Below are 15446 nucleotides of genomic sequence, written 5' to 3'. Positions count from 1 at the left end.
ATCCAGGCATCTTATTAGTCTCTGTTGCCACACCAAAGTACCATTGTTGCATCAATTTACACACCTGTTATCGCAGCGCCCGTTAGAACACTTATCTTGAAACAGATTACATTGTTATTATTTTCGATTCATTGTCTCTGTTATTATGTAAAGTATTAATTTTGAAACTGCCCCTGCTTGGACCCAAGGGTCTTCAGTATGTAATAAATAAAAAAAAAGCACGGACACATCCTCACTCGATCAACGCGGACACTGGCTTCAGAACACTGGCGTGATGAAGAGCGGCAGCAGCGGCGAGCGAATTGTCTTTCGTGCTTCACCTCGTTCCAACGCGAACTAGGCGCGCGAGAACACGGCGCACACGAAGCCATCGGCCATCTCCGGTCGGCTAGCCTTAGAACCCAGCGCTGATTGCCTCCACGATAGGACGCGCGCCTGGCCGCGCTTAACCACCCCGGCAGGAGTAGACGAGGAGATTCGCGCTAACCCCCCTCCCCTCCTCCAGTGCGCGCGCGAGAAGACTGCGCGCATCCTCCCCGCCTTCCTCCCTCCCTCGCGAGCGCGAGAAGACGGCGCCACATCTACAGAGACCATAGCATACGGCGCGCGGCCGCGATGTTATCGCACTTTATGCGGAACGCCGATGGCTGAAATTAGCCTGGAGTTTTCAGGTGATTGCTATCGTAAGAAAAACACAGTTATTGCGTTCCATTTATTGTGTTCCACTTAACGTGTTCCGTTTATTGTAACGCAAACAAAATGAAACAGCACATACCGATGTTGGGTATAGGATTCATGGCCATGGCTAAAAGATTGGTCTCGTTCCTCTGGATGAAATCCAGGAGCTGGTGCTTTGTTTCTTGAATTAGGACGTGAAGCCACACGCAGATGTTGGCGGATATCATGTGCATCAGGCCGAACCTCGCGAACGTTGTGAACTTGTTAATGGCAACCTATAAGAAAAAGAAGAGCACGAAACCTATGCAATGTCGTTTTATGGGCAGCTCCAACCAGCTTGCCATCAAGCACTCCTGCGTCGTAATTTTGCCACCACACCATTGCGAACTATATTCTTGCGAGTGATGCTGCCGGTTTAATTATCGCCGCGTTAACACCTCGTGTCATACAGTATACGAAAGTTTCAACTACTTTGTCACGCGTATAGAAAAGAAGACAGGCACCGATAGAGAAACCTCCGGCGCTCGACTGGCCTCCTTGGTTTAAAAAGTCACGAGTCGGAAACGCGGACATGAGAGGAAAGACAGGAATAAGAAGAACACCGTGTTGTCCCTGCACTGTCCGTGTTTTAACGCGATAGCGTTAAGGAGCTCGTGTCGCAGAAAAGCCGGTGTCGTCGGCGTCGGGTGTCGGCGTCGGCGGCGTTGACCGTGAGCGATAAATCACGGCAGGCTCTTCATAAATAAAAAGCAACTTCCAACATTGGCCCGGTGGGAATCGAACCCAGGTCTCCGGAGTGTGAGACAGAGACGCTACCACTCAGCCACGAGTTCGATGCTTCCAAGCGGTGCAAACGCGCCTCTAGTGAATGCGGTGTTGCCTTCGAAACCAGCCGTGGAAAGTTATACTGCGGTGTATATCGGTAATTATGAACATGTAACGTACAGAAGTCACAATTACACGAGTTGCGAAGTGCGTTTCCGCTGCATTTCTTTTGCGCTTTCCGCACATGCAGAGCCATCTTGCGGCAAACACAGAAGACCCCCTCCTCTCAATGTACGGCGCTGCCCCGACAGGAGGCGCGCCGCGCGCGCATTGGGACCGCTGCCAGGCGCGTCGCGGGACTCCCTCTCCCCTGACGACGCTTCGCCGTGCTTCCGGTTTAGATTACTATCTATCTCTCTGCGCGTGCCGATCACGACGTTTGGCTGGCGCAGATCGTTTTCCCTCCGAGACACCGAGTTCTTTGGTTCGTTTCGTTCGCTCAGGCGCACGTTTCGTTGTCGCGCCGAACGCTGCGTTGCTCGACGTTCACCGCGTGATAGGTGGGCGCTAAGTCCGATGCGGGGCGCATCGTAAGTGATTGCTGTGCCGTAGCGCATTGTCTTATACCCCTTGGCGGGTCGACGGGAACGCTGTCGCGTCCCACTCTTGAAGGCGAAGCTTAAGCGTCCTCCAATTTTTTCAAACCATGAATCGTTACCAGCCCGCTCAGCCTTCTATCGTACTAAGTGGTCTCCACGACCGGGTGCGCTGCCTTTCTTTCTTTTTTTTTTTGCCTGTCTCCTTATACGATGTGCCGTACATGCCTTTCAAGGAACTATCCACACTTCGCGATGTTTCTTCTCTACGAACGTGCATCGACTTGTTCAACTTTAATGTTCTTCTGCAAGTACGACAATTTGGTCGGCAGAAGTCACATGCTCACGGATTCTACGCGGGCTAATCCGGCCGGAGAATGTCATTATATATATATATAATTGTTCGTGTCGTGCGGAGTTTGGACTGTAGTAGTCAATGTCTAACCGCGTCAGATAATTGCGAAGAAATTTTGCTTTTCTTGCGCAACCCGTTGGCAGTGCACACTTCTGCCCCTCGCGGGCGCACGTAACACACAGCTATAAACACCACATGTTCATAAAGGAAGCGCAATGAGCGGAAATATTTCAGACGAACTACCGTGTCGTTTGCAATGCACCAAGAAACCAAGGGGCGCCTCCAAATGCTATGAGCGGGCAACAAGTAACTGACCATTTTATGCTCATAACGGACAAGCACGTCTCCCAGCTTCCGGAATTCGCTCACTGATAATCGCCTGACTGTCAACCGGAGTTTAGGAACAGACACTTTCGTACGTGACACGACAGACATTGAAAAGGTTTTCGCAAGGTGCCTCGAGATATCGAGATCGATTGCCGTCGCATAGCGCCACGCGCGGTTGAGACGCAAAGGTTGCAGTTTACTCGCTGAATTCATTGCCTTTTATGTTTTCTGGATGAACGGAACTGGACGTACGCACAAACGGCGATCTAAAAATTGTACGTATAATAATGAGCACGCGAGCAGACCCTCATCGTCGCCGATAAGCTATTGCGAGAGCTCTTTTACAGGGCGTTTCTTGCAGGGCCGACAGCGAGACCCCGCTGACGCGTGAAAAATACCGCAGCGGCGGCCCGACGTCACGCTAAACACCACCTCCCTTCACCACTCCCCACATATGCCCGGGGAACAACACGCGCACGCCCACTTCCGCCGGCAACGTAGAGAGAGAGAGATAGAGAGAGAGAGAGGAAAATAAAGCACATTAAGCGAGAAAACGATGTTTCGTCTTCCCCGAGGCATGCAGCTGCGCGAGTTCATTGACGCCGGCCAGCCAAGACGAAAATACCTCCGTTCGCGTAAGGTACCGCGAACGACGAAAACAGTCTAACCATTACAAGCAGAGAAAGACGCTTGCGAAGGTTTATTTGAGCAAGCCGCGATTTTTTGCCGTTTATGTTCGCTTTTAGAAGGCGGTCAGCAACGTTGCTATTTTGAAACAACGCTGCTGCGTTGGCGATGTTGGTGTAGAAAGTGCCGACACCGTCACACGATCAACAAAAGGGAGTTGCACGGGCGTCATTCGCACAACTGGAGAGTCTCTGCGACGGTCACGCGTAGGGCAGCGAGTGGGCTTTCTTCTGTCTCTTTCGAGGAGCGAACGACGCGGATTCCTGTCTACGTTAGGGGAGCCCCAGAAATCGGGGGACCCAGTATTAGGGGACGCAAACTACCGGGCGCACAAAAGAACGCAAAAGAGGACAAAGGCACGCAAGAGGTACGACAACGGACATTTGCCTTTTGCTTACGCTTGGGAACGCACTCTCTAAAGCCCCCTATTTTGCTGCGGCGCGCTGACGAACTCCTGCGCTGAAATGAGCGACAATAAGATCCAGGGGCTCGACTGTTCGTTAGTTACAACAGTACAAAGAAATCAGACAACGAACCCACATAAAGCATAAAGGAACTGTTATGGTTCATTGAAATGTAGAAATAATACAGAAAAGAGAAACGAATGCGGTCGAAAAGACAGCTTGGCGCAGTTGTGAGCCGAATCCTTATCCTGCCACTTTACACACACACACACACACACACACACACACACACACACACACACACACAGGTCTTTGTTCTATCCTCGTCTGCAACGCACAATATACGTCGTTCTCGTACGCTACAGTTACTGCATCCCGGTACTGGGCAAAGTTTCGTTTTACAGCGAGAAGGATGGTGAGGTGTCCTGGTGACGTAAATGTCGACCGGACGCAGCAAACAAGCACAACTTTGAGCGTCTAACTGCTCTCACAAAAAATGTGCTAGCCTGCAGAAAAACACTGGGGCTATTTGTACGCACGAAGTATAGGAAACGCTTCGTCAGCGCTGCAAATCTTCCGCCTTACTCAAGAAGCATTTTGACAAAGATAGCAGAGGACACTGTTGCGAAGATTCAGCCCGGACGTCGTGCCCCGTTCCATTGCAGGTGATTTGATGGACCACTTAGCATGTATTCTCTAGTTGTGGGTACTTCCTATCTACGCTGTTTCGTGTCCAACGGCATTCGCTTGAGATTTAATTGACATCTTGGACTCGTGGCTGCGTGGATTGTTTTCGAGGAAACAAAAACAAGAAAGCTACTTAACACAAGTTCCGGGTTTCAGCAATGCTTGAAATTTTTAAAAAGCCGCTTACCCTCGAGTTGATGAAGATGAAATAGAGCTGAAAGAATGTGAATGCCATCCGCGTGGCCGGCGTCAGGCTAAAAAGAATGTTGTAGCACTTGGAATCGGACTCCATCTCGAAGAACTGGCCGAACTCGAGCCCCGAATAGATCATGCTCCCGGTTCCAAAAGCTGAAAAAAAAAAGGCGAACAATTGAAGCTATTGATTTTGGCAACGCTAGGAAACAAAACAACAAATTGAGCAAGGAAATACAGACAAAAGAAGAAGAAAATGGTCAAGCAACTGCCGAGGTTAAAGAAGTCAAGGTCGACGTGCACAGCGGTTCAGATGATTCTATAAATAAATGTTGCTTATAGCTCTCTATTCCATTTCTTTTTCATATTCGTTATTCACTCATTCCGTATTTTATTCGTACGGTATTTAACGCCCAGTTACGTCGACCTTGTCTTGTTTAGCTTCGGCACTTAGGTTGACCCCTTATTTTTTCAACGCTTGACACTCTAGAATGCCCCCCTCGCCTCGGTTTACTTGTTGATCTTTCAGGCTAGTGCGAGGTAGAGGACCTTGTTAGCCCCGACTACTTATGGCTTCTTCAAAACACCCGCCCAAGGCTGAGGCGACGCGCTGGCGCGGCCGGCGGCTCTCCGCCCTTGGTTCCTCTCGGCTTTCCTTCGTCCCGCATGGATGAACGGATACGTGCTATACGAGCGTCCCCTTTGAAGCTGAACGCTAAGTGCTGTCATCTGGCGAAGGGCACGAAATTTAAGTTCAATGGCGCTTGACGGCGGCACGGCAGAGGGCGACGTCGGCACACGCCCTCAACTGCCTGACGTTACTTTGCACTCCGATATATATATATATATATATATATATATATATATATATATATATATATATATATATATATATATATATATATATATATATATATATATATATATATATATATATATATATATATATACTCTTTTTCTATTACGTCCTTAGTTTATGATTATTGCCACGCGTTCTCATGATGGCGATGAATCATCTGATGTAATTTTCAATGTTCATGCACGACATCTTTAAGTCGTCCAACCGACCGTTCTGTTTCTGGAAGTGTTACGAGATAACCAAGACCTCGATGCGCCAAACCATGAATTAATCATGCAAATCATAAAAACAAGCAGCATTACGTCCTTTTAGACAATCGGCCTTTGTACAGTGCTCCCCCTCCTCCTTTCCCCCCCTCCAGATAGCTTACTTAGACACACATGATTAAACGAAAATATATGATGGCATATGGCAGAAATATGAAGGGTTTGTCGCAGTCATCGTATATGCCTCACAGATCTGCGTTTATCATCAGCAGAACACGACCACCGCTCAATATAGATGACGTCATAAAAGGAAGTAGAAAGATTAAGATAATGAAAGATGACCAACGATCAACAAATGCTAGGTTACGAACTTAGAAACGGGCGGCTGCAACGTTGTTGACATTACGCGTGTAAGCGCAATGGCGTTCAATTTCGATCGCGTTCTCCTTTGGTCAAGTTCTCGGTGACATAACTCGGTGGGAGCACTTACATCGCTTCCAAGAGCAGTCCCGCGCCAAGGAACTGGGTTAGGCTTTCGGACGCCGATTGCGCAATAATTCAGTGGTGGTACAAACTTTATTTAGTGAAGGCCAAAAAAAAAGGAAATTAAGATGCCGCCGTTCCGTGGGTGGCCTTCAGGCTGCCGGTCGTGGCCACCAGATCATGTCTGGCGGCGACTTCCGCTGCCCAGATCATTAGCCGCAGCTGGACATCTGGCTCCGAGCTGGCCAAAGCAGCCTCCCACAGCTGCGGACCAGATACATGCCAAGAGGCAGGGGGTGAGTGTTTAGGGCACGAATACAGAATACGAGCATAGTCTGCTCGTGGGTGACTGCAGAGCGTGCATTCAGGTGAGAAGGCACCGGCGTGAATAAAGGCAAGTCGGGCAGGAGAGAGGAAAGTGTGGGCCTGTAAATGGCGCCACGTGCTCTGTTGGAGCTTAGACAGGGATTTGTTAGGGGGAGGGAGGGATAGGCGAGAGCTGCGGTAATGAAGGGTGATGTCATGGAAGGTGAGGAGGGGGTCCCGCGTGTCCATCCCGGAGTGGAGGAGGCAAGCTCGGTCTGTCATCTCGCAAGCGATGGAATTGGCCGCCTCGTTGCCAGGGTGCCCCGCGTGAGCCGGAACACAGAGGAGTTGGATACGACAAGAAGGGGGAGGTGAGTGCTCAAGGATGCTGAGCGCGGAGGAGGAGATGCGACCCTTTGCAAAGTTGTGGACTGCAGCTTTGGAGTCGCTGAGTATGAAACGGGCTGGGGTAGCGGCAATGGCGAGCGCAATAGCTGCTTCCTCTGCGGCAGTGGAGGTGGGGGCAGGTATAGTGGCAACGGTCAGGGGAGAAAGTGTATGGGAAATGGTGGCAAAGGCGTAGGCGGGGTGGGAATTGTATGGCGCCGCATCGACATACACAGCATTAGACTGTGTGCCGTATTGGCGCCAGAGGGTAGAGGCACAGGCAGAGCGGCGGGCGAAGTGGTGCTCAGGGTGCATGTTCTTGGGAAGAGGGTTGACAGTGAGCATGGAAGATATAGAGGAGGGTAAGGGGTGGTTACACACACAGGGGACACAGGGGTCAAGCGGAGGGAAGAGAGGAGGGCTCTACCAGATGGGGTGCGAGAAAGGCAGTCGAGTTGTGCCGTGCGATGGGCCTCCACAAGCTCTGAAAGGGTATTGTGAACGCCCATTGCCAGCAGACGAGATGTGGCGGTGTGGGTGGGGAGCGCAAGGGCTGACTTGTAGGCTTGGCGGATGAGGCAGTTCACCTTGTTTTCCTCGGCGCGAGAGAGAAAGAGATAGCAAGGCTCTCCAATTGGTGCGCGTTCGTGGGAACCACCACCGAGCACGGACGCCGGACGCGACTATTCTCGGAGCGCCCGTACAGGAAACATGCTTCCCCAAAGACCGCCGCAGAAGCCAACGTGTCAAATTGAGTGCGCCCCACACAGCACAGCCTGGTCGCACCCGGCGCGACGCTTAGGCGGTCATCCTCACTCTCTTCGGCTCTTCCTCCGTCGGCGATTCCCTTCCATAAGATAACAACCCAACATAGTTACGCGGTGAATGGCGGCTGCTTTCTCAAGAAGTTAACGTTGAGCTACCTGGCATCATTAGATAATGCAAATTCAATTCTACACTTGGTCGTGTCTCCTAAGGAGTTTACAGTGCCCTTGTCAAACGGCGCCGCTATGTTGTCATATATCTCAGACGCGTTACAGGCCAGAAAGAGAAGCCGACCGTACGTGGGGCCTTGGCATTTTCAGCTCCGTCGCCAGACAGAGCCACATAAACATAGACGTCACATAAACACTATCCGTCGCCGTCACTTTCACATCGCATGTTGATTGGATGGGAGCCACATGGGGCCCCACATTTAGGTAAAGGACAGGGACAAGTTGCCCTGATGACGAGAGGTAGCCCACTGCTGTACTAAACAAAATCACTTTATAGAGGACTTTATATTCGTCGTTGTTCGGTTCATAACTAGCGACAAGTGGTTATAAGGGCTACACCTTCGAACCATGATAAACCTTCCTAAATATCACGCCGTGCCAGAAATTGAAATTCCATTCTACCTTGCGCGATACGATACGTCAAGCTAGAATGATTGGTGAAGAGAGAATACGGCCCACTGTGTGCCTTATGCGACCTGCCGCTATCGAGAACGATCGACCGATTGGTTGATAATTTAATTAATCGCAATGTACGGGAGTAATACCTGGGCGTCCGACGATCGGAATCGACCGCCCGTGGTCGTCTATAGTGTGCGCGCCCAAATGCCAGCGCGCGCGGGCGCCGCGAACGTACCGACTGCACCCAGCCTGAGGTAGAAGCTGCCGGCGTGCGTGGTGGCGTCGTGCACGCGCTTCTTGGGCGTCGGCGGGATCTCCATGTTGGTGCCGCGCGAGCTGCGCATGCCCAGCAGGCGGCGCACCTTGTCGCCGAAGCTGTCGGTCAGGTGGTCCAGCTTGGAGTTGACCTTGTCGTGGCGCAGCAGGAACACGTACACGTACAGCAGGAATGCGATGCTGCCGAAGTACAGGTACAGGTAGAAGCCCTGCAGCACGCGAGGCACTAGCCGTCATCGCCTTGCCCTCCGAAGGCATCGTGTCATGATGCAGCGGTTGCTTTAGGGACGTACGGCTGTCTCTGCTTGTTAAAAGCAAGGGAATAGAAAACGCGGGCATGCTGATTATGTTGCTGGCCTAAATTCACGGCAGCGGAGGGCTTCAAATATGTGCGATTACCGCTCGTAATCTTATTAATTAGCTAATTTCATTAATTAGCTCATCAGTTATATAATCGCACATGTTGCAAATGCGGAGATGGAACCTGTCAGCGATCAAGACAAGTTCACTCTGCCGGATTTATGAGACTCCTGAACAACGTTAGATACATCTGCTTCCAAACTTACGGCGAATGCATTGGCGCACCACGGATAATTTCGCCAACAAAACCCGTGGCCTCCGAGATCGTAACGACAGACCTTTGCGATTTCGGCGGCCACGCGAAACTATACAGTTTTCGTCGCATCCGCAAGAGTTGCACGCGGCGCTGTCAACCAATGCGATTATGGACGAAGAGGTGCTCTCGAATGCGACGTCCAACGCAATGGTGAATGAAAGAACGAGAGAGACACAAAGGACACTACAACATCGCCCTCGATTTCCAGCAATGAACGTTTATCAAGCGACTACAAGAGCTTCAAGCATAGCAAAAATGAAGCCGTTGTGAGTGTAACTTATGTATACAGTGTTACACAATGAGACATAAAACAAGGAGATGCCGTTTAATACCGACGCGGTGAGCGTGCGTGTGCTTACCTCGTAAAACGAGACGGGTATTTTCTTTGAGATCACTTCAGCCAGCGGGAAGCAAATTCCCATGATTACGAGCAGCTTGGCGTAGAGAGCACTCAGCATAATGACCAGAGAGTCTCTGGAAAATAAAGACACAAGGACACATATGCAGGTACCCGTCACATTAGCTGTCTGCACTTTCTCGGTGATGGCGCGAAGTTATTTTGTGCATCCTGTCCTTCCCGTACGCTAACGAGACCGTGGATCTCACTCCCAAATTGACGACGTCGGCGACAACGCCCATGCGCAGATCCCAGACACCTCTGTATGCAGGGCCGGTGGCGTCCGATATTTCCAGCCCAATGGCGAATTTCTTTAGATAAGAAGCAGCAAATTTTCTGCTGCCTTTCTGAAGTTAGACACAATGACTTTTTTGGTAAATGGTACAGTCGGCCATGAAACTTTCGGGGACTAACGAAAAATCAATCTCTGAGAAGCCTGGGCACACAGACATCTTCGGATTCAAAATTTCAGTCGGTAGTGGTTTTTGCTGCCCACGATGTGATTATTAGATTACGTACACTATCCCTTTAACGGAGCGGAAATTCCTATTTGTCGTGGAACTGGTGTCCCGAAAACGCTTGCGGCCAAATGCACAAGTGATTCGCAAAGCGGCCTCGCAGCCGTCGCACTGCTTTCGCGTCATCCGAGCTCTTCGATCGAGGCACTCACAGGTCCCCGTGCGTCCGGCGCGCGCTGAACATCCTCCCGTTGCTGCTGGTGGGCAGGCTGCACAGCGAGCCGCCGTACGAGCTGGCGCGCGACGGCGGGATGCGCTGGATGTCGATGGTGAGCGCGGGCTTCTTGCCCCGGGGGCTGTTGCCGGTGCCCAGGCCGGAGTCGTCGCTCGACTTGCCTGGCGGAGGCGGGCACACCTCGGCGCCGCCTGAAAGAGGGAGGCGAGGGGGCAACGTTAGCACGCTGCCCTAACGACCAAACAGCCGAAAAAGGGTAAACGGACTTCACTTCTAAACGACACGCGAGAAACTGCAACGACGGACGCGCGGTGGCCGCATGCACCTCGCGAGATGACGAATAGAGCGTCATTGCACATAAACGATGCAATTAAGGAATAAACAACGTAAAAAGCTTGAGAAAAAGTAGCGCCAGAAATATTTTATCTCGTTTTCATTGCTTCATTGGATAGCCGTCGACCCACTAAATACGTTATGTGAAACCTCAATTAGCCGAGAGCGCAGCAAATAATTCATTACGTTACCTTCTATTTCGGCAAGCTCAGAAGGCGCGCCAAGAGAAGCGTCGCTTCGGACGTGAAAAATCGTGGCGGTCTCGTGGTATACCAGGTGCGCCCGACTCGTATACACACACTACGGCCGTGCTGAGTCAGCGCTGAGTCCACTACGTGGCCCCCTGCGTTTCCACAAGATGTGAACAATTGGAAGGGCCAGTTTGGCAGCTTTCGGCGACACGGTCAACGCGCGGCTTTCAACCGCTACACCCCACCACCTCCGCTTTCGGTGACACGATTAGTCATTTTTCACGCCCGAAGCCGCGATACGCTTGACACGTGTTTTGAACGTGTGGTGCAGAATTTTGTCAGCATCAGACCCAAGTCGCTATGCGCTGTTGCCAACAAAAATCGAGAGGAAATACAAGAAGCGAAGTAAGAACAACAACAGAGCTCAAGACATGTCCTCTGATGAAGCCCGTATTACACATCTTTCGGCGGATCTCGACGATAAAACGCTTCACAGACTGTTCTCTCCTATACTATAAATGAATCTGTGCCCTTGAAAGGAAAAGTTGCCATCCACCCGAAGATAGCACTAAGCTGCAAAGAAACGCATACGAGGTTCCGAGAAACGATGCTTCGTAGATTCGTAGAAGAGAAATTCATCCATGCCCAGGGACCCACCGAGCGGATTTCCGCAGAATTCATCTGCCTGACATCTGTCTTTCTAATCACTCCTCCTCCACTCGAAGTTCTTTTTTTCTTTTCACTCATTCAAATAAACTTTCTGTGATTTTCAAAGTGTAGCTGTCTTTGCTTCTTGCAGGTGCTGGCTGCTGCTGGTGCTGGCATGTGAGTAGACAGCTTGCGACTGGGCTTGGGGCAACGGTTATAGCGAGCATGCTTGGCCGATCTGTGCCACTGGGTGGGTGCCCCAGCAGACAAGCAGAACAAGAGGTAAACAACGAAGGAGCTGAAGATGTCAAGTCAAAGAACAAAGTTAAATTAAAGAACAAAGAAAGCTTCGCTTATGACCAATACCCACATATCCGTAGAATCCGCCGACGTTTCTTTTTTTTTTCTCTTTTTGAAGTACTTCTTGCACTTGCCTCCTCGTTTATGCATTATATGTAGGGCCTCGGAGGTGTGCCTACCTTATTTCGAAACCAAAATAAAAGTCGTTTTACGAAGACTACATGGAGCATGACCGACGACGGTTTCAGATGAGTTGCAATTAAGGCCGTCGTGCTGAACTCGTACGTCACCCGAAATATCTGAACAAATAAATACTCGGCTACCATGCGATTGTGGAAGAGCGGTGCGGTAGGCGAAAGGAGAGAAAAAGGGCGAGAGCCACGTACTACAAATGTTAGTCAATCCCCACTGAGTCGATTTAATATAAACGTGCTCACGCAAGATGTCCAGCGCGCGCACGCACATACACAGGCACATAAGCTCGCGCACGCACAAGCACAAAAGTTGTGAAAACAGGTAGTGTTGACTTCAGAAAGTTGTTAAAAGCGCGAAAGCCACGGACGACTAAGACGACGACATGCAGAGTGTCGTCGCCCCGGGTGTTCGTGCGTTTCGTTCTGTTCGCAGTACGGAAGCAAAGCACAAACTTGTGACGGACCAAAGTGTCCGGCAGTGAGCTCTCACGTGAGACGGCCGAAACGGACTCCTCGGGACGACGGTGGCACGTCTGCTGGTGGCGGTCGACGACGGTGAGCTCAGTGGAAGGGACGGGCCTGCCTACCTACAGTCGTAATCGAAGCCGCTCCTTACGCCGCCGAAGCACGCACGACAAAGAGTCCCGAACCACTCGCCACAAGAACGCGTGCCTTTCCGCTCCCCTCGCGAATCGGCGCGCTTCCGCGATTCCTCACTGTCCCCGACTGCTGCTGCTTAAGCGTCGCATTCACTTTGAGCGAGGGAAGTGCGGTGGCTCAGCAAGCGTCTGTGGAGCAGGCTGCTGCAGGCGTATGCTAAAGCGTCGCGATCAGTAGCGACGAAGGAAGACAATGAAGAAGGTCCTTGGCTCGGAGAAATCCTCGTGAAATACTGTTGTGTAACGAGTGCCTCGTAAACTTGGCAGCCACGCAGTCAAGACAGTTTGTCAAAGCGTAAACTCGACGCTGACAGCGAGAGATTGCGCGGCTGGGGACGACGACGGTGATAGTAAGGAACAGCAAAGAACTCACTGTTTCACGTTACGCATTTCTACAACCTTGGGGGAAGGAATGAAAGTAAGAATTTGTGGTACGACGACGCTGCTTGTCTATTAACGTGCCCGTCGTAAGGCGCCACCAACGTTGACGTGGCTTCACCCTTTAGAACAGGCGGGCGCTAGCGCTGTGCCATAGTCGTTATGACAATAATTAAAACAATAAAATAACAGTGTCACAAAAGAAAGGAAACAAACAAAATAGTAAAAAAAAAAACGGCAAGAGTCTGAATTGTATGACTGTGCGGTGTTCATGAACGCCCGCTCGCTACTCTTCACCAATGGTGCCCACCCCCGCCGACGCTTTAGAGAACAGCGCCACCTGCGGCGCAGCCTTTTTCCGTGGCATGTTAAATGGCCCCTCACCAAGTCTGGCCATATTGAGCTGGCAAGCACAGATCATACAATGCGCGATAACGATCGTGTCTGCAAAGTATTACATCGCTACGCGCCGCGGGAAGATCTCAAATTTCAAACCGAACTCCGTTTGCCCTTTTCGCGGCCGCCGCACTCCAAGCCGGAGGGTGACGTACACGGCCAGTGCGCCTACGTACATGTGTTTGTGCTGTGACGTCGCTCGTGGTGACACGTGACTTCGAGAATTACGTGTTATTTGAGTAATATGTTGCTAGAATACACGAATTGAAGCTTAGAGAAATACTAAAACACACAAACCGAATGTCTGCGTGTTTATGTTTTACTTCGCACCGCAGCAAGAGAGATGTACTTCCGTTTCGTCTGCTTGTTCCCACGTCGTGCAGTCACGCGCGCAGACACCGAAAATATGCCTTTTCTACCGTGTTCCAAAGGACCATCACGCTCTTTGATCCGCTTGTATCTCCCTCAGTATTCGTCTAGCACTGACTTATACCGCTAGTCAGATGTCTTCGTGCACAGCGCGCAAAATCGTGCGCTGCGCGAAGAGCTTTAGATAAGGGGGACGCAAGGGTTGGGGCCCGCTAGCGCTTGGGGCCACGGTACCGCTCGTGTGCTACGCCGTCAGCGGAAGTGCGCTGCGCCGCAAAAAGCGAGGAGAAAAAGAATGAAGGCGGGCCCCGTGCCGAATGCGTCACGCGATCCTCGAGCTCCGGCATGGGAAAACGCAGGGAAGGAATTTCGCTTGCGGAAGCTAGACAGCGCAAGTAGAGAGAGCGTCTAAGTTTGAGGTGAAGCTCGCCTTCTAAAATCATGGGTTCGCGGCACTGAAATATTTCTACCTCGGCTATTAATGAGCCTATCTGAAGTTTTTGCGGAAGAACGCTCCCTAGAGGGCACGTAACAACTTCCAGCATATAGCCTAAGTTTGCTGTGTGGCCTGGTGAGGGGCCCTTTAAGCAGGCTACGGTCCGGAGAAGAAATGCAGGGTGCAAGGTGCAATCAGCTTGCTTTGCACCTTTCGCACTCCTTAAGTGATCCTGTGAACTTTGAACACAAAATAACTGCCGCCCGCACAACCAGTGACGTAGCGAGATTTTTTTTTTTTTTTCTGGGGCGGTAGAAGGGTGGTGGAGGCATTCACTGTACGGAGGTCAGGGAGGATTGGGGGCGGGGGAGGGGCGCTGTAGGTGGTGTTTGCGTTGGGCTTACAAACGCAATAATTTAGGGGTGCACGTGCACTTCAGGTATGGTGCCATGCGGTGGCGTAGCTAGGTCGTCTGGCACCCGGGGCCCATAGGTCTTCTGTCAGCCCCCCCCCCCCCCCGGGTGTAGTCGAGGAAGGCGAGGATATCGACGATTTCCGGGTGTCATCAGACGTATATACTACATATTTTGCCACCAAAGCACGCACTAAAACCGGTCTCTTAAGACAGACACAAGACAGAGACAAACAGATGTTATTGTGGTATGTTGGCACGGCGAGTGACATGTGCCACTTTAGGGCGTGCACGATCAGCGCCGCCCCGGAGCTCCCACTTCCCCCTCATGGGAGACCCGCACACGCGGACAAGTTTCTGTGGCAACGAAGGGAAAAGCTACAGAGGGAAATTCCGCAAAATTAACAACGCTTCTAAGAATAGTTGCAAAGTCTCACTCGTGTCAGCTGCAGCAATTAAACAATTCTATTTGTATTGCTTATTTTCTAACATACTTTCTTGTATACTGTGTAGTTATTCTAGGTTTTTGCAGTGATCGTTATGCATCATTATGTACTGAATGTATCAGGAACTGTATCAACTGCGTTTGTATGTATAATTACGTACAGAGAAGTTAATGTGAGATGCTTTTTGCTAATTATTATAGCTAGTGTTTCGTTTTTGTATCGTGTTACTTATTGTTAATTACTTTTGTTTATGTTAAACACAATGTGAAGTAAACAAACCACTGTTCGCAAACTACAAATAAAATTTAAAAATGCTAAATTATTTGTTTTTTTCTGGGGAGGTGACAGCTAGTCATGCCATTTTGGGCTTTCTTCC

The 15446-nt window shown here is 50.7% G+C and overlaps 1 protein-coding gene across 5 annotated transcripts in view; it reads right to left on the bottom strand.

The window, feature by feature from the left end:
* LOC139057245 (proton channel OtopLc-like) overlaps positions 1–15446 on the bottom strand; it is a 107946-nt gene that overhangs the window by 5877 nt on the left and 86623 nt on the right. For all 5 annotated transcript variants that reach the window (XM_070535113.1, XM_070535114.1, XM_070535115.1 and 2 more), the window contains 5 exons: positions 10286–10499; positions 9578–9692; positions 8562–8811; positions 4687–4847; positions 776–953 (listed from right to left, as the gene is read on the bottom strand). In XM_070535113.1, coding sequence (XP_070391214.1) covers positions 776–953; positions 4687–4847; positions 8562–8811; positions 9578–9692; positions 10286–10499 — 918 coding nt within the window. The remainder of the gene's footprint in view (positions 1–775; positions 954–4686; positions 4848–8561; positions 8812–9577; positions 9693–10285; positions 10500–15446) is intronic.

This window comes from Dermacentor albipictus, chromosome 3 (assembly GCF_038994185.2).
Source record: "Dermacentor albipictus isolate Rhodes 1998 colony chromosome 3, USDA_Dalb.pri_finalv2, whole genome shotgun sequence".
Classification (NCBI taxonomy): domain Eukaryota; kingdom Metazoa; phylum Arthropoda; class Arachnida; order Ixodida; family Ixodidae; genus Dermacentor; species Dermacentor albipictus.
The sequence above is the reverse complement of the archived record's forward strand: the minus strand, read 5'-3'. Positions and strand labels throughout refer to the sequence as shown.